Source organism: Panicum virgatum, chromosome 2K, assembly GCF_016808335.1.
Source record: "Panicum virgatum strain AP13 chromosome 2K, P.virgatum_v5, whole genome shotgun sequence".
NCBI classification, from domain to species: Eukaryota; Viridiplantae; Streptophyta; class Magnoliopsida; order Poales; family Poaceae; genus Panicum; species Panicum virgatum.
In genome coordinates this window covers 44,646,654-44,664,490 of record NC_053137.1, presented here as the reverse complement: position 1 = coordinate 44,664,490, position 17,837 = coordinate 44,646,654, and the positions used below count along the sequence as shown (strand labels likewise).

At 49.5% G+C, this 17,837-nt stretch overlaps 1 protein-coding gene across 1 annotated transcript; it reads left to right on the top strand.

The window, feature by feature from the left end:
• Nucleotides 1–15,047: 15,047 nt before the first annotated feature.
• On the top strand, nt 15,048–16,829 carry LOC120695634 (zinc-finger homeodomain protein 9-like). Its single transcript, XM_039978829.1, has one exon. The coding sequence runs from the start codon at nt 15,309–15,311 to the stop codon at nt 16,350–16,352; it is 1,044 nt and encodes a 347-aa protein (XP_039834763.1). The 5' UTR covers nt 15,048–15,308; the 3' UTR covers nt 16,353–16,829.
• The last annotated feature ends 1,008 nt before the right edge of the window (nt 16,830–17,837 follow it).

The window sequence follows — 17,837 nt, the reverse complement described above, 5'->3', positions numbered from 1 at the left end:
GAATAAATGGGTTTGTCATCTTGGAATCCTGCAAAATTCCTCACTCCATAGGAATTTTGGAGGAAACTAATGAAACTCAAGCTTTAACCCCTTTTAAAGTTCTTCTGATTCATGTATGTTCATGTGCTGCATCCAAATGTACGTTCTATTAGAAATTTTGTGTGTTTCTCAATTCCGCAGTATTGCAAGTGACACGGAACTGCATTCATACTATTTTCTTATTTCAACATTTTTGGAATCCTAGATTCGGAGAAGTGCATCATAACGTGTAACCCAAAATTCCCTTACAACAATAATATTTGTTTCGGGAATGCTTTTGCTCAGTAATGTATCTTTAATGGATAAATAAAATCCGAAAACAACCCATAAAAATAATAAAATAATTTCTTAATATCTAGGTTCTAACAAAAATCATGCCGCCTACGATTTCTTATGTGCCATGGCCTTTGAATGGCCAAAATGTAGAAGGTATAGGTTGGGATTCAAACATAGACATTTAAAATGACACTCGTAATCTTGAATAATGCAGTATAATCAATGTACATCAGTAACATATCATCATACAAACTCCGTTGCTAGAGAATGATTTGTTAAAGTTTGCGACAACAACATAAGAATTATCTATAAATGCATACATAGCCCCCTTAAGATGCGAATGAATGTTTGAATAGACGGTCAAACAAAAACAGCATTTGGTCATGGATTACTCTACAATTAAAGAATGTCTGCTTCTTAGCTACTACGGTTCGAGTGTGATGATATTCAAGAAATTAATGTCATTCATTTAATTCTTGTCATTGTGTGATGACATTGGACTATTATAGTTGGTGACAGCTACATAACAGCCGCATGCAGTGAGCCCCAAAAATGACGGAGCGGAAGGTTAGGCGATTGAGGGGCGATCTGGTCGTCGACGTCGAGATCTAACTGCGGTGGTGATCGGTGTATGGCCGGCGTTCATCGCTGGGCCTTCCCCCGGGGGTCATCCTTGGGACTACCGGAACGTGTTCCCGGCTGGGGATGCTCGGGTCTGGATCGGAGTGTTTGTGCCAGGTTCCCGAGAGGTGGTGGTGGTGGTGGCAGTGACACTTCTTGATTTTCTCCTCGGTTCTGGCTCACTTCTTGCTCATCCTGGGGAGGGTTCTGTCCATCCGGCTGCACTCCCATATCAGCGACTGGAGGGATCCGGTTGTGGGAGGCCCTCATGACGCTCCGGGAAACCATCTGCAGATCGAGTGGATTGGGACTAAGATTAGGTGATGTTTAAGTTGTTTAATTCGTATTTTTGAAAAGTCAGAATCTTCTTTCTGCCGAAAAGCACACAAACAACAAGCACACACATAAAACAAATAACAAGCACAAACAACTTTATTACTACAAGGGAGGGTACAACACGGGGCAAGACCAAACGCGTACTACACGTCCGGGTACACAACTTCCAAAGAAAGAGGGGCACAGATCTACTTCGGACCACACGGCTTCACCCCTTGACGGTTGCTAGCACTTTAGGCAAACTCATCGGCTTGAGTGGGTTCCTCCCTCGGAAGGGAACTCACGTCTTCCGGGGGAATGAGTGGTCCTTGCTCGTCGTCCTCTAGATCACCATTTTCCCGGGGTTGCGTCGTGGCTTCTCTTACGGCGGCGGCCGTAGACCTTCCATGGTTTTCGGGTGGGGCTTGTGGGTTTCCAAAGAGTGGTCCCCATCCTATGACGGGCGTTCCGAGCAGAACATGGTCTTCTCCTATTGCCGGGACTGGGGTTCCACTACTAGCCCATTCTTGCATACGCTGGTCCCGGGCTTGCCTGAGGCTCTCCTAAGCAACTGCTTCACTGCTGACTACGGCTGCGGCTCTTGCCTCGGCTTGGACTGCTCGGATCTGTTGCAGTCTTACCGCGAGCTCTGCTTGCTCGGCTCGATGGGTCTGTTCCCTCAGCAAGTTGGCTTGTTCGTCAAAGAGCTGATCCAAGGAGGCTAGGTAGGTAGCCACTTGGTACAGGAGAACTTCTTCATGGCGGCGCCGTTCCAGGCTTCTCATTCGAGCTTCCCAAACTGGAGTTCTGATGGCTGGTGGAAAGAACCTCATTGGTGTGGGGGCGAGGTGTCTTTCAAAAATCCGGCACAGGTATCGGAGTGCTTTCCTGACGGCTAGGGGATAGGTGTCCTGGTGCCTAAACCCGGTAGCGGTCACTCGCCATGACTGGATGTCGGGGTAGCAGTCACTTCTGGCGATGACTAGGATCACCCTGCAGCGGAGAGTGCCATAATGCTCGTACTCTCTGTTGTAGTACCTTGGGCGTTCCGTGACTCCAAGGCTTTCCAGGGAGTTGATCAAGAGGCTAGGGAAGCCAGGTGCAGCTTGGCAGTCGCCCTGGGTCCATCCTTCCTCAGCCATCTGAAAACAAAGATAGGGTAAAGAACTTGCACAAATATTTGAGGTACACAAAAAGGGGGGTAGATGATATTTATTATGGCAATATGGTGGGGTACAACTCCATGGTTACACGATTATTAGGGCAAAGGCTCTAGCATGGGGTGCTACTCCTATCATGGAGACTCTTTCTCGATCCTAAGAGGGCGCTTCTTCAGTGAAAGATATTGTCCCATCATGTCGTCTTCGGTCTGAGTACCTTTGTCCCAGTGAGTTTCTTCGGGTTCTTCTTCTTCGGTCTGAATGCCTACATCCCATTGAGCCTCTTCGGGTTCTTCTTCTTCTTCTTCCTCTATCCATCCACCTATTCCTCTACGAGCCTCGTACTCTCGCATTCGGGCTTGGAGGGTGGCTAGGGAATTCTCGGCGCGTGTGGCTCTTGCCTGTTGCTCTTCCAGTTCTTCCTCTTTCTCTTCCATTTGGACTTGGAGAGCGGCTAGATAATACTTGACATGTACGGTTCTTGTCCGTTGTTCATCCAGCTCTTGAGTTGCCTTCTCTGCTCTATGGACTTGTTGCTTCAGTTGTGCCGCTTGTTCGCGGTAGAGCTCATCCAGGCCGGTGAGATAGATGGATAGGTGAGAGACCATGTCTTCTAGGTCTTCTTCTTCTCTTCCAAGTTCTCTCATCCGGGCAATCCATGTGCGTTCTCTTCCTTCAGTCGGCGGGAAAAATCCCATAGGAGTCCGCTAGAGGTGATGCCTGTAGATCACGCGTAAACGTCGTAGGGCTTTACGGGCGGCTTTTCGATAGGTGTCCGGGAAGCGAAAACCAGTTGTGGAGATGAACCAAGGATCCACATCTGGGTAGCGGGTGCTTCTTGCCACGAAGATCATCAGGTCGCACCGAAGAGTACCCTTGGAATCGTACTCCCGGTAGAGAAACTCTGGCGAGTCCATAACTCCGATGCGTTCCAGGCTGAGTATCAACAACTTAGGAAGGCCGGGCTCTGTGAAACAGACTCCGCCGATCCATCCATTATCAGCCATCTGGAACAGGGCAAGAACCAGCGGTGAGTGTTTATGTGAAGAAAAGGTTAAGGAAGGAATAATCCTAGTGTGAATGGCCTACAACAGGGTTTCGCTCCTAGGGTCACGTCCTACGGCCAACCTATGGCTCTGATACCACCTGAAGCGTCCCCTCATAAGAGAGAACTTAAATGTGATACAAACATCAGTCCTAGGAGGCTGATGCCACATTTATTACATCAGATGGTTCATTACCATACAAACCTCCGAGGAGGACACTCGATATAGATGATAATAAAAAGTAACCAAGCTACGACATAACACCAGACCGCAACCCACATGGGGTCTAGCTCGGGCTCAGAGTACTGTGTCAGTGAAAACATCTCGGACAGGGCCGGTTCCACAGGCAAGGTTGGGTGTAGAACGATAACCCTACTCGGCGTCGTCTGGTACGAAGTCTGTGTCTTCTTCTGTAAAAAGTAAGAATGGGGTGAGTACAAACGTACTCAGCAAGTCCAACCACACCCACGGAGGGGGTTATATCAGAATAATATGCACAGGTAAATCAAGGGTAAGGTTACGGTTTAATTTGCGGAAAGCTAAGTTTTATGCAGGGGTTTGTTTAATTAAAACATTTCAGAAATCAGTTTTTATATTGAGTAACACGGAGTTCAAGTTTTAAACTGCTACCGGACTCACCGTCCGTCGTAGCACACGGCACAACTGCCGGACATACTTCCAAAACAACTCACACCAGCCCATCCCAATGAAACACTAGTTATGTGACCACACCGTAACTCGCCCAGTACCGTGGGCACGGCTATTCGAATAGCTTTTTAACTCTGCAGAGGTGTGCAACTTTACCCACAAGCGGGTACCACAACACAAGCACCGAAGTGTCGGTGTAGATCCCGACATAGCCATTACCCACCTTAGCTAAACCTGACTAGCCATCACGGGATGCACCAAGGGGTCATCGACCGTTCACTTAGGTATAACCAGGCATAAGTCACTCTGGGCTTATCCCTTCTCCTTAGTCACCCGTTTCTCTCAGCTCTCTTGATGGCTATCAAATTAACTAGTGGGATTTATGCTAAGCCGTTGCCCATTCAACGGTCGAGTGGTTTGCACGAGAGTGGAGTTAGGTGAGATGACACACCAACTCGGTCCTTAGACACGACAAGATGGATATCTCCCTTCTTTGCCCTGCCACATTGGCACGAGCACACCAAATGGCAAATCCGTAGAAATGCCATCCATCCCGTCCAACTTTCTTTACAAAAGCACCACATTTATCCCATCCCACATACGCACACATTTTCTTTATAAAATGAATCATATTATGAGTAAAGTCCTAAGCGTTCTAATATCGATTAACGTCCAAGCAAAATCAGACATTAATCTAGGTGGTCAAGAAATGGTCATCACAAATCAAGAGGTGGCTATCCAACCGTGTTTTCATGCAAGTAAAACTTATGCAATTTATAAAACAGGCCATTGGGTTGTGTTTATAAAAACTAGGACAGAAACATGCATCAAATGATGGGATTGAACTTGCCGTCTTCGTAGCCTTCGGGGAGGTCCTGTCCTTCGGGCTCGGAGTCGCGGAACTGGTCCTCGTTCACCGGCTCGCGATACTGCTCGTCAACGGGCTCTCCTTCGTTCTCACCGTGATCTACAGCGCACACAAAGAAGCACACCATCAATACACGGAAGATAAAGATCTATCGTTGAGCTCAAATCGGGAATACATAAGATGTAGGGTTCGAAGTAATGTTTTTGGGTGGGTCCCTAATGGCATGGTCAAAACTATGTTATGAGAGGCGTGGTAAAGTTTTAGGTTGATCCGAGGTCGTTTGGTGCATGAAATAATAGGTCAAAGGGTTAATTAGGGGGTCCGAGGGTTCATTTGCAAATCATTTTTGAAATGGAAAGGACTTGGTTGTAATTACTGGGAAAGCTTGGGTCATTCAAGAAAAGGGTAGGGTCCTAATTTTTATTAAGTTTATATTGTGGAGGGTTTGCTTGGAAATATAATAAAGGCTAGGGCTTTATTAGTAAAAGGCCAAGGGCAGGGGGGTTCTTTAGCAAATAGCAAAATGGGGAGGGGGCCATGGGCAAATATGCCCTCTCTTCCTCCTCCTTCCACGCTGGGAAATAGGGGAGGCCGCCCAGGGCGTCGGCGGCGCTCGGGCGGCGGCCCTGGGCCTCGGGGGACGGCCGGAGTGAGGGAGAAAAGAGGGAGGGCGACGTGGGAGATTGATTCCCTCCCTTGATTTGGGAAAATGGTGGCCTGTAGGGGCGGTTCCACGGCGGCGGGTGGCGGTAGGCGGTGGCGAGCTTGGGGGCGGCGCCACGGAGCGCGGCGGCGGCCGGGAAGTGAGGGGAAAACGGAGAGGGGATTGAGGAGGCTCGTGTGCCCTACCTGGCTTGGGCTAGAGCGCAGCGGGGTGGGGTGCTCTGCGATGGCCTGAGTTTGGGGCGGCGGCAATGGCAGGTGGTGGCGCCAGAGGAGCAGGGGCGGCGATGGTGGTTCGTGGTGGCCAAGGGCGGCGTGGAGGCCTCTTTATAGCCCAAGCAAGGCGGTGGGGGTTTGGCGGAACGCGGCGGAGGCCGGCAGGCAGTGCGACCGCGTTAATGGCGTCGCGACGCGGCGGCGCTAGCGGCGAGGCGCACAGCGGCGATGTGATGGCACAGGCAGCAGTGGCGAGCACAGGGGGGGTAGTGGTATGCGCGTTGGCGTGCGGCAGCCCGGCGTCAACCCGAACAGTGGCGAGCCTGCTGCTGAGGCGACGGCGGCGTTGAAACACGCGCGACAAGGCGGGCTCGGCCGGCGAGGAGGCTGCAGCGAGGTGGGACTCGGCGGTGAGCGGTATGGCGTGGTGCCGGCGGTACTGTGTGGCGTCAACGGCGGTGTGCGCGGGACTGGTGGCGTGGTGCGGTCGGTGCCGTGGTGAGCCCGGGCATGGCGCGTCCTGGTGCGTTGCGGCGCGGCGGGCGCGTGCGGGGAGGAGGAGGAAGGCCGGGCCGGGCGTACCGCGTGCGCGCGCAGCGACGTTCGCGCGGTGGGGCAGGCGAGCTGGTGCGTGCGAGCGCGGCCGGAGCGAGGCGCGTGCAGGAGCGGGGTCCAAGGGGAGGCGTGCTCGGGTGGAAGGCGTGGCCGGGTGGAGCAGGAGGCAAAGGGGGCCGGGTCAAGTGCGCTCGGCAGGGAAGAAAGGAAGGAGAGAGGAAAGGAGGAGAAATGAAAAGAAAATGGCAGGAAGAAAAGAAAAAAAGGGAAAGGAGAGAAAGAAAGAGAGAGAGAGATTCGCGCCGAGATCACGGCGTCGATTGCGGAGCCGATCGGTCGCGTTCCACGGTCACCCGCGTGTGCTGACGAGGCCACAGGGAAAGGGGTCGAGATGCTGGAGATCGGACAATTGGAACAGGGAAAGATTCCGGAAATTAGGGCGGACTTTGAGCTCAACGATGGAACACTTGGTTTTGAAAATAATTATCGCACGATTTAAGTTAGCGGTTTTTTGGGATGTTACACCCATCATCCTTGAGTCCGATTGCCTGGCGGTCGTCAACTACCTGTCCAAGCCCTTGTCCCAGCGCTCGCCCTCGTGCTTCATTATCATAGAGGCGGTGGAGGTAGCAAGCAGAATCCCCGGGGTGGTTTTTCGTCATATTGGAAGAGCTTGTAATAAACTAGCGCATGAATTAGCCCAGCTAGCTAAGAGGCTAAACCATAGTGCAGTTTGGCGTGAGCGCTGTCCTGTCAGCGTCGAGCACATTGTTGCTCAGGATGTAAACATTCAAGTTATTCAGTAAAGCTCTTCCTTTTCGCAAAAAAAAAACAGCCTCATGCACACGGTGACGCTGTAAATTAATTGTACCTCATACCAACACTCAAAAAATAATGATGTCACAATTGACAAAGCTTGACTAGAACTTTAGACTAGATGGGAACAGGTAAACCATGATCAATTTGATTTTTCGCATATGCAAAATGGAGAGATAAAAATAACCTTGGAGGGCAAAATTAAAGAAGACTAGGAGCAATGTGTCGCACATGATGAATATTTTCTCTACGGTCATGGTCAAAAAAAAAACAGAGACATCGGTCGTGCTTTTCCTCCACGGTCACACTAGCGTTGATTGTTAACCCCAGAGGGTCTGTATGAACAGCGAATCAACTGTGTGGACAAATCCAAGTCTGTATGTCGTCATCATCTATCTCTGAAGAAAATATCAGTGTTAGATATCTAGGCAATTTTCGGTATATTTTAATTCCAAATATTAACATCAATTTCATGATATAGATGAGTGATAATGTGTGTACAAGATATATGCATGTGTTCATGTTATTCTCACTAATAAGCATGAACAAAGAATTAAACCAGAGTAGGTTTAGTAAGTACCCCAAGGCGGGACCAGTGCCGGAGGCACCGGTTGCGCCGTTACCAGCTGGAATAGACATGCTATTCGACTGGTCTTGCTCGAAGTAGCCGAACTATGTCGATGCAGGAAGATGTTCGCAGTGCAGTCCCACGAACGGTTACGCCGGGAAGTAGACGAAGTAGTCGTTCGCACAAGCGATTACGCCGGGAAGTAGACGAAGGAGTCGTTCAGGGAGCGAGCAGTCGCGTCAAGACGCTCCCCAAAAACCTAATTGCCCGCGTCCCGTGCAGGACCTTCAGCGAGCAGAGGTTCCGGAGGCCCTGCTCTCGCTAGACCTGTGCGCGCAGTGCTAGCGGTAGGGAAGGCAGAAAGCAGCTGAGGGAGAAGGGAGAGGTCTCCTGAAGAGGAGTACCTGGATGAGTGCTTGAGATGAGTGAGGATGAGAGAAGAGGGTGCTGGTTTATATAGGCACGATATGCCTCAGGTTCAACGAATCTGGACATCATGAATGGCTTTGATGAGTGGCAGTTAATGTGCCTCAGGTTCAACGAACTTGGACGTCGTAAAGAGCCTTCAATGTCCGGTCATTAGTGACGACATTAACCCTCGGTCTTAATACTCTTTACTGCAAAACATCCTTCTCATCTCAGCACATCACGTCGCACCGCACCGCACCACACCGGCACCTGCACGCCACGTCCGGCCGCGCACGCGCGGCCACGGTCCGGCCCGGCCCGGCCCGGCCCGGCTCGGCGAGGCGAGCGAGCGCGCGCGCGCGTGTGGTTCACCGTCCTCCTCTTACCGGCTTCACAAGTGGTGTACACGAAGTCCACCTTTTAAGTCGGTTGAGATCCTCCTCAATTCCCGGTACGGAATTAAGCATTGATTCCCTAGCATTAATAGTGGGCTTTAAATTCTTTTAATGCTTTAGAAGTAATGGGCCAAGCCCATTACTCCAACAATCCCCACCAAAAAATTCAAACCACACTAGAAATACCCTCATTCCCTCATTGATATACTAGTATTCGACAGAGACTGTTAAGTTGAACTTCCATCTAGGACAAAGGCTACACTTATTCACAACTGTGCAATGGACTATGCCTTGAATTGCCAGTTTTGTGCAAACAAGTTTGACCAGAGCCCTACACTGGTACTAGGCTGCAAAAGCATCCCCGCGGTTTGGAGCTTATAAGTCATACTCCAGGCCCTTCATGAGTTTCTAGAGAATACCCAATTCTCATAGACCATGACCAGTGGTCAAACTCATATAGGTGTGTTCCTTTCAGATGTTCTGTAGGACAACATCTTTGTTTCAAAAAAACAACTCATTTGTTTAAAAGAAACCACCTGGCACACATTAAGGTATAGACCAACCTGCCATATAGATTAGAAGAGAAATGCACCTTATACACGGAATGAGCCCATTTCACAAAGGTTCTCTTCTCACAGTCAAACTTTAGTTTGTTTCACGATCCTAATTCACGGGATCTCCGATCACATAGGACAGGTTTCCACTATAGAATGACTCACGTGGGTCTCAAGCCCAATTCCATAGATGCATTGTCTATCACATTTCGTGAAAGACCCTTTGTAAACTGATCTGCCAGATTTTTAGCCGTCTGAACATAGTCCAGGGCTATAACTCCGGAGTTTCTCAATTTTCTGACAGATTTCAACCGCCTTTTCACATGTCTAGATGACTTCATGTTATCCTTTGAACTATTCACCTTGACAATTACCGTTTGATTGTCACAGTTCATTAGGATTGCCGGTAACGGTTTTTCAACTATCGGCAAGTCCATAAGGAGCTCACAAAGCCACTCAGCCTCAACAGAGGCGGTATCTAATGCTGTGAGTTCTGCTTCCATAGTTGACCTCGTTAAGATGGTCTGCTTGCAAGACTTCCAGGAAACAGCTCAACCACCAAGTGTAAACACATATCCACTTGTGGCCTTTATCTCATCAGCATCAGAAATCCAATTTGAATCACTATACCCTTCTAGTACCCTTGGGTACCCGGTGTAGTGAATTCCATAGTTCATTGTCCCCTTCAGATAGCGCATTACTCTTTCAAGAGCCTTCCAATGATCATCTCCCGGGTTTGAAACAAACCAGCTCAGTTTGCTTATAGCAAATGAGATGTCAGGTCTTGTAGCGCTCGCTAAATACATTAATGAACCAATGATCTGAGAATATCTCAGCTGATCTCGCATTATCCTTTTGTTCTTTCTAAGAATTAAACTGGCATCATATGGTGTTCAGACAGGTTTATAGTCGCTATAACCAAAGCGACTTAACATCTTCTCCACATAGTGAAACTGTGTAAGAATCACCCCACCATTGATCTCTTTTACCAGTTTTATATTAAGGATAACATCAGCTTCTCCCAGATCCTTCATCTCAAAATTTTGAGATAAAAACTCTTTGACTTCCTTAATCACATTAAGGCTAGTGCCAAAGATCAGTATGTCATCCACATACAAGCACAAAATCACTACTTCAGCCCCACCATAGCGATAGTACACACATCTGTCAGCTTCGTTCACAACAAAGCCGGCAGAGGTCAAAGTTCTATCAAACTTTTCATGCCACTGCTTAGGCGCTTGCTTGAGACCATATAAAGATTTTAACAACTTACAAACCATTCCTTCTTGACCCTTTGATACAAACCCATCCGGCTGATCCATATATATCTCCTCTTCTAACTCTCCATTGAGGAAAGCCGTCTTAACGTCCATCTGATGAACGAGAAGACCATAAGAGGCTGCCAGGGAAAGTAACACTCGAATTGTGGTCAATCGGGCAACTGGTGAATAAGTGTCAAAGAAATCTTCTCCTTCTTTTTGGGTATAACCCTTGGCCACAAGCCTAGCCTTGTACTTTTCAATAGTACCATCTGGCCTAAGCTTTTTCTTGAACACCCACTTGCATCCAACCGGTTTACATCCATAAGGACGTTCAACGACCTCCCAGGTTCCATTAGACATAATAAAATCCATCTCACTCCTTACTGCTTTCTTCCAATAGTCAGCATCAGGAGATGAATATGCCTCTTCAATGATTCTGGGTGTGTCATCTATGAGGTATACAATGAAATCATCACCAAAAGACTTTACAGTCCTTTGTCTCTTGCTCTTTCTCGGAGCATCATTGTTATCCTCAGGATTTTCTACAAGTGTATGTTCATTGTGTTCTATCGGCTCAGCAGAGCCATCATCCTCGATGAACTCTTGCCTAGATGAACTTGTTTCATCTCTCATGGGAAAAATGTTTTCAAAAAATGTAGCATCTCTGGACTCCATTATAGTACCAACATGCATGTCAGGTACTCCAGATTTCACTATTAAAAATCTATATCTAACGCTGTGAATAGCATAACCTAGAAAGATACAATCCACAGTTTTAGGTCCAAGCTTACGTTTCTTGGTTATTGGCACACTCACTTTTGCCAAACAACCCCATGTACGTAAGTATGACAGTGTTGGCCTTTTCTTCTCCCATTCCTCGAATGGAGTTATCTCTTTATTCTTTGTAGGAACACGGTTTAGGACATGACATGCAGTCAATATAGCCTCACCCCACCATTCCTTGGAAAGTCCCACTGTATCTAACATGGCGTTAACCAAATCCGTTAGAGTACGGTTCTTTCTTTCGGCAACCCCATTTGACTGAGGTGAATAGGGAGGCGTCCTTTCATGAATAATACCATGTTCCTCGCAGAATAAAGTAAATAAATTTGAGAAATACTCGCCACCACGATCTGACCTAACTCTTTTGATCTTTCTCTCAAGTTGGTTTTCTACTTCAGCTTTATAGATTTTAAAGTAGTGTAAAGCTTCATCTTTTGACTTCAACAAATAGATGTAACAAAATCTAGTACTATCATCAATCAAAGTCATGAAATATTTTTTACCACCTTTTGTCAACACTCCATTCATTTCGCACAAATCGGAATGAATTAATTCTAAGGGTGCCAAGCTCCTTGCCTCCGCGGTCTTATGAGGCTTACGAGTTTGTTTTGATTCAACACATACATGATACTTAGAAGTTTTGACAAAAGTGAACTTTGGAATTAAGCTCAAATTAGCTAAGCGCATCATACAACCAAAATTAACGTGACAAAGCCTCGAATGCCAAACATTTGTTTCATCAACGTTAATAACATTGTATGCAAATTTTATTACAAACATCTGACAAAGAAAGACGGAACAAGCCTCCGCTTTCATAACCTTTTCCAACAAAAGTACCAAACTTAGACAAGATACATTTATTGGACTCAAAGACTAATTTGAAACCATCTCTACACAATAGAGAGCCGCTGAATAAATTCTTCTTGATGGTGGGGACATGCTGCACGTTCTTCAGCTGCACGGTCTTCCCCGAAGTAAACTTCAGATTTACCGTACCAACACCAAGAACATGCGCATGTGATCCGTTCCCCATCAGCAAGGAGGAAGTCCCGCCGGTCTGGTAAGAAGAGAACAAAGAAGCATCAGCACAAACATGAATATTACCACCAGTGTCAACCCACCACTCGGGTGAAAGACTGAAAGAATAGTAGGTAATAAATTACCGTACCCCGAAGTTCCTCCAGGCTCGCTAATAACTATGTTGGCGGAGTCGTTGCCTTTGCGGTTCGGACACTTTGCAGCAAAGTGATCCGTACTAGCGCACACATAGCAAGCTCCCGTCTTCTTTTTCTTCTTAAAAGTGGTTGTCTTCTTAGTCTTTGGTTGGTTCTGCGGTGGCTTTTTCTTGTTCTTGTGGGAGTTGTTCTTCTGAACAAGATTGGCACTTGAAGCACCAACAACTCCTTTCCCACGTATGTCCTTTGCTCTCGCTTTCTCCTCAACATCAAGAGTCCCTATGAGTCCATCTATTGTGAACTCCTGTCTCTTGTGTTTTAGAGAAGTAGCAAAGTCCCTCCAAAAAGGTGGCAGCTTAGAGATTATACCTCCGGCCACAAACTTATTGGGTAACACACATGGGGACTCTTTGCTGCAATTTTTGAGATCTTTTGCCAGAGTATGTATTTCATGAGCCTGTTCCACTACAGAACGGTCTTCGACCATCCTGTCCTCAAGGAACTGCTCCATGATATACAACTCACTCCCGGCGTCAGATACTCCATATTGAGCCTCAATAGCATCCCACAATGCTTTGCCAGTTGGCAGCCGGATATAAGAATCCACCAGGTTATCACCGAGAACACTTAATGATCAAGCCTCGAAAGAGAATATCAGCCTCATCGAACGCACTCCCTTCCTCTGGAGAGAATTGTTCAGGCTTACCCTCTTTCACATGGATCACTCTCGATAGTGTTAACCACAGTATAAGCCGCTCTTGCCAACGTTTGTAATTTGAACCATCAAAAGGTGGTGGTTTGATTGATGCAGCAAAGCTAGATACCGAAAGCCTATTAACACAATTAGGTTTTTGGATTGTTAGATATCTAGGCAATTTTCGGTATATTTTAATTCCAAATATTAATATCAATTTCATGATATAGATGAGTGATAATGTGTGTACAAGATATGTGCATGTGTTCATGTTATTCTCACTAATAAGCATGAACAAAGAATTAAACCAGAGTAGGTTTAGTAAGTACCCCAAGGCGGGACCAGTGCCGGAGGCACCGGTTGCGCCGTTACCAGCTGGAATAGACATGCTATTCGACTGGTCTTGCTCGAAGTAGCCGAACTATGTCGATGCAGGAAGATGTTCGCAGTGCAGTCCCACGAACGGTTACGCCGGGAAGTAGACGACGTAGTCGTTCGCACGAGCGGTTACGCCGGGAAGTAGACGAAGGAGTCGTTCAGGGAGCGAGCAGTCGCGTCAAGACGCTCCCCAAAAACCTAATTGTCCGCGTCCCGTGCAGGACCTTCAACGAGCAGAGGTTCCGGAGGCCCTGCTCTCGCTAGACCTGTGCGCGCAGTGCTAGCGGTGGGGAAGGCAGAAAGCAGCTGAGGGAGAAGGGAGAGGTCTCCTGAAGAGGAGTACCTGGATGAGTGCTTGAGATGAGTGAGGATGAGAGGAGAGGGTGCTGGTTTATATATGCACGATATGCCTCAGGTTCAACGAACCTGGACATCATGAATGGCTTTGATGAGCGGCAGTTAATGTGCCTCAGGTTCAACGAACCTGGACGTCGTAAAGAGCCTTTAATGTCCGGTCATTAGGTAAAGAGCCTTCAATGTCCGGTCATTAGTGACGACATTAACCCTCTGTTTTAATACTCTTTACTGCAAAACATCCTTCTCATCTCAGCACGTCGCACCGCACCGCACCGGCACCTGCACGTCACGTCCGGCCGCGCCTCGTCCCCGGCCCGGCGAGGCGAGGCGAGCGAGCGCGCGTGCGCGTGTGGTTCACCGTCCTCCTCTTACCGGCTTCACAAGTGGTGTACACGAAGTCTACCTTTTAAGTCGGTTGAGATCCTCCTCAATTCCCGTTACGAAATTAAGCATTGATTCCCTAGCATTAATAGTGGGTTTTAAATTCTTTTAATGCTTTAGAAGTAATGGACCAAGCAAATTACTCCAACAATCAGTACTTCATTTGATTCTTGTAGTTGTAAAATTGCATTGAATATCCTATAGTTGGTGCCAACTGTATAGCAACGGCTTACATATGCCATACCATGACGTCGTTACAGCTATGGCTCACACCGAGGTTCCAACAAAAAAAGATTTAAGAGCCCGGCGTCACTTAGTATCATCACCACTTTCCTCAAACGACACACCACCGTTGATCCTCCATCCAACGGGTGTTATGCGTGCCTTGCGTCGCTAGCGACCTGCAAAATCCCAACGGATTCGAGAGCCCATGTCGTCACTGATCTATCTCTAAGGCCGTGTTTGGTTGGACGTTGTAAATTTTTTGAAAAGATATTTTTTTATATTTGAAGTACTAAACATAGACTAATCACAAAAATAATTACAGAAATCGTCTGTAAATCGCGAGACGAATCTAATGAGCCTAATTAATCCGTCATTAGAGGTTATTTACTGTAGCATTACTGTAGCAATTTAGCATCTAATTACAGCCTAATTAGGTTCATTAGATTCGTCTCGCGATTTACAGGCAGCAGTCGCAATGTATTTCGTCTAGATTTAAGTCTCCATGCAGGTGCCGGAAATTTTTTTTGGAATTTTGATTTTTACATCTAAACACGGGCTAAGATGGAGTATCGTTGAAAACTTTGTTTTTTCTTTTCTGGCTCACTAATAACACGAGTAAATGAGCTTCTCTCTCCTCCTCTTCCTTGTGGCCTTGTGCGGAGAAGACAGAAGAGCTTGCTCTCACTCCCCCCCTTCTCTCTCACTGGGTCACTAGCCTTCGCTGCAGCTGCCGCTGCCCTTTTTATTCTTATCTCCTCGCCCTCTCTTCACCTCCTTACCTGTTGTTTTCCTCCTCCCTCCCTTGACCCGTCGTCCCATGCTAAAGCCCAGGGTTAGGAGCTAGAGGTAATCTCTCACTCTGTGTGTCTCTCTCTGCCCCCGGTCAAGCCGAGTGGGGGCGGCGCATGGAAGCCATGGACGTCAAGTACAAGCCCCTCATGTTCCCCAACGGCGCCGCCGTCAAGAAGGTGAAGCCGGCGGCCGTGGCGCCGGCGGCGGGGGAGCCGCTGTACCGGGAGTGCCTCAAGAACCACGCCGCGAGCCTGGGCGGCCACGCCGTGGACGGCTGCGGGGAGTTCATGCCCTCGCCGGGAGCCAACCCCGCTGACCCGACGTCGCTCAAGTGCGCGGCGTGCGGGTGCCACCGCAACTTCCACCGCCGGGCGGTGGAGGGCTCCCCGCCGCCGCCCGCGCCGCTGGCGCTGCCGGCGCCGCCCGTGCTGCCGAGCGTGCTGCACGGCCAGCCGCACCGCGGCGGCGAGGAGACGCCCGATGACCGACTCCCGGGGGCCGTCGACGACTCCGACTCCGACTCGGACGGCTCCGAGTACGACGAGGAGCGGTCGGTGTCCCCGCCGCACCACGTGCCGGCGCCGGTGGCGCAGCAGCCGCCCCCGCCGCCGTACTTCCCGTCGGGGCCGCATATGCTGCTCTCGCTCGGCTCCGGCGCGCCGGGGGCCGCGCTGGCGGCCGCGGCGCAGAGGCTGCCCTCCGCCCAGCTGACGCCGTCGAGCGCGCCGCCCCCCGGGGCCGCGATGCCGAGGAAGCGGTTCCGCACCAAGTTCACCGCCGAGCAGAAGCAGCGGATGCAGGAGCTGTCGGAGCGGCTCGGGTGGCGGCTGCAGAAGCGCGACGAGGCCATCGTCGACGAGTGGTGCCGCGACATCGGCGTCGGCAAGGGCGTCTTCAAGGTCTGGATGCACAACAACAAGCACAACTTCCTGGGCGGCCACAGCGCTCGGCGCAGCGCCTCCTCCTCCGCCCCCGGCGCCGCCGCACCGTCATTCAACATGTCTGCCGTCACCCTTCCCCCTCCCCCTCCCGTCCTCACCTCGTCACCGCCCTCCGCCAGCGGCTTCAACATCAACGGCGCCGCCTCCTCCGCCCCCACCGCCACCGCCGGCCACCCGGACAACGTCAACGGAGCCTCGTCGCCGCAGTCCGCATAAACTAGAGAGAGAGGAGAGAGGGAAGGGAGAACGGAGAGAGAAACATGTAGCTTAATTTCAGTGATCATTTCTTTTTCTTTTTTTCCCTTAGACTTTCCATCTAAGAAATTAACCCCAAGAAAGCATGCGCCGCCGCGCGCCATGCCTAGAAATCCAAGCTTCCTTCCCCTGTATGCCCTTGGGATCCGATGATGATGTTGATGCTGATTTAGGATTAGATTATCTCATCCTATCCCATTCCATCCCAACCAAAAGAGGCAGGCAGTAGCCTTGTTGGTTGTTGTTCTTGTCCTCTTTGATTGAGCTCATTCAAGAGCCGTGCTCGGAGGAGCAAAGCAGGGCGAGGAGGGTTCTTGCTTCTAGACTCCTAGGATCCCATGCTGTTGTGCTGTGACATGTTGCGCGGAACGGAAGCAGCCTCCCCTCTTGCTCCTCCCAGCACTGTTCCTCCCATAAATTAAATTGACTTGCTCTGTACTTGTGATTGCTAAATTAGGAGTAGGATAGTGGCTAAGCCCATGATTAGCAGCCGCAGGGCAATTATTATAATGCCCCTGCATGCATGATTTGGTACTAAGATTCTGTTAACGTGGCCTTTTGGTTAGACCGATGAAGCCAAGCTAACCCAAGCTCAAGACACCTGTACTTGTTGCAATGCTCGCCGCGCTCCATACCAAAGTACAGTACTGGTCACATCAGTAAGTGTAGTTCAGGGAATGGCCTCGTCTCCAACTCTTCCTAAACCCCTTCCACTAGTCTGGCGGAGGGCAGGCATTGAAGCCATGAAAAGTGCTCGCTTCGCAACAACTCTAGCGCCAAAAGCGCAGAGACGACGAACGAGCACAGGAGGCAGCCATCAGATCGGGTCCGTCCTAGTACAGTTTTAGGGACTGTTCTGATGGGTTAGATAAGATCCAGAGCTGGTTTTAGGGACTGATCTGATGGGTTTGATAAGATCCAGAGCTGGGGCACGCGATTAGGCAGCGACGCATTGTCCTAAGGATGTTCAAGCGCTAAAAAGGGCAGGGCAGGTAAATGGCGGGCGCTGTTGGGGCCTCGTACCGCCGGCACTGTGGGTGATGGGATGGAATATGAGGAGGGTGGCGATGCTTTTTGTCGCGCTGGGAGGGAGGCGCTCCAAAAGCTGCCGCCATTGACGCTGAAAAGGCCGCTCGGAGGCCATGGGGATGGGTCTCGGCCGGCCGGCCGTGACAAGCCAAATCATGCAGTGAGCTACTAGTAGCTGCCTCTGCGCTCGTGATGGCATTAGCCTAGGCATGGCGCCCTGACAGCGCTGGCGCAGGCAGGGTGAAAAAGATGCGCGTTTTTTTTCTTTTCATTTTACGTCTTCGCCGGCCTGCCTCTGCCTCGCCTCCGTTCAGTCCCTTTGGCTTGGCGATCTTTCCTGCTCAATTCCCAAAGAGCGCAATCGATGATGCACCTGCGCTGCGGCTGCTAAACAAACGCATGATTTGGTCTCCATTA

Excerpts from the sequence above, each read along its gene's own strand:
- LOC120695634 (XM_039978829.1), top strand. The coding sequence starts at position 15,309 with ATGGAAGCCATGGACGTCAAGTACAAGCCCCTCATGTTCCCCAACGGC.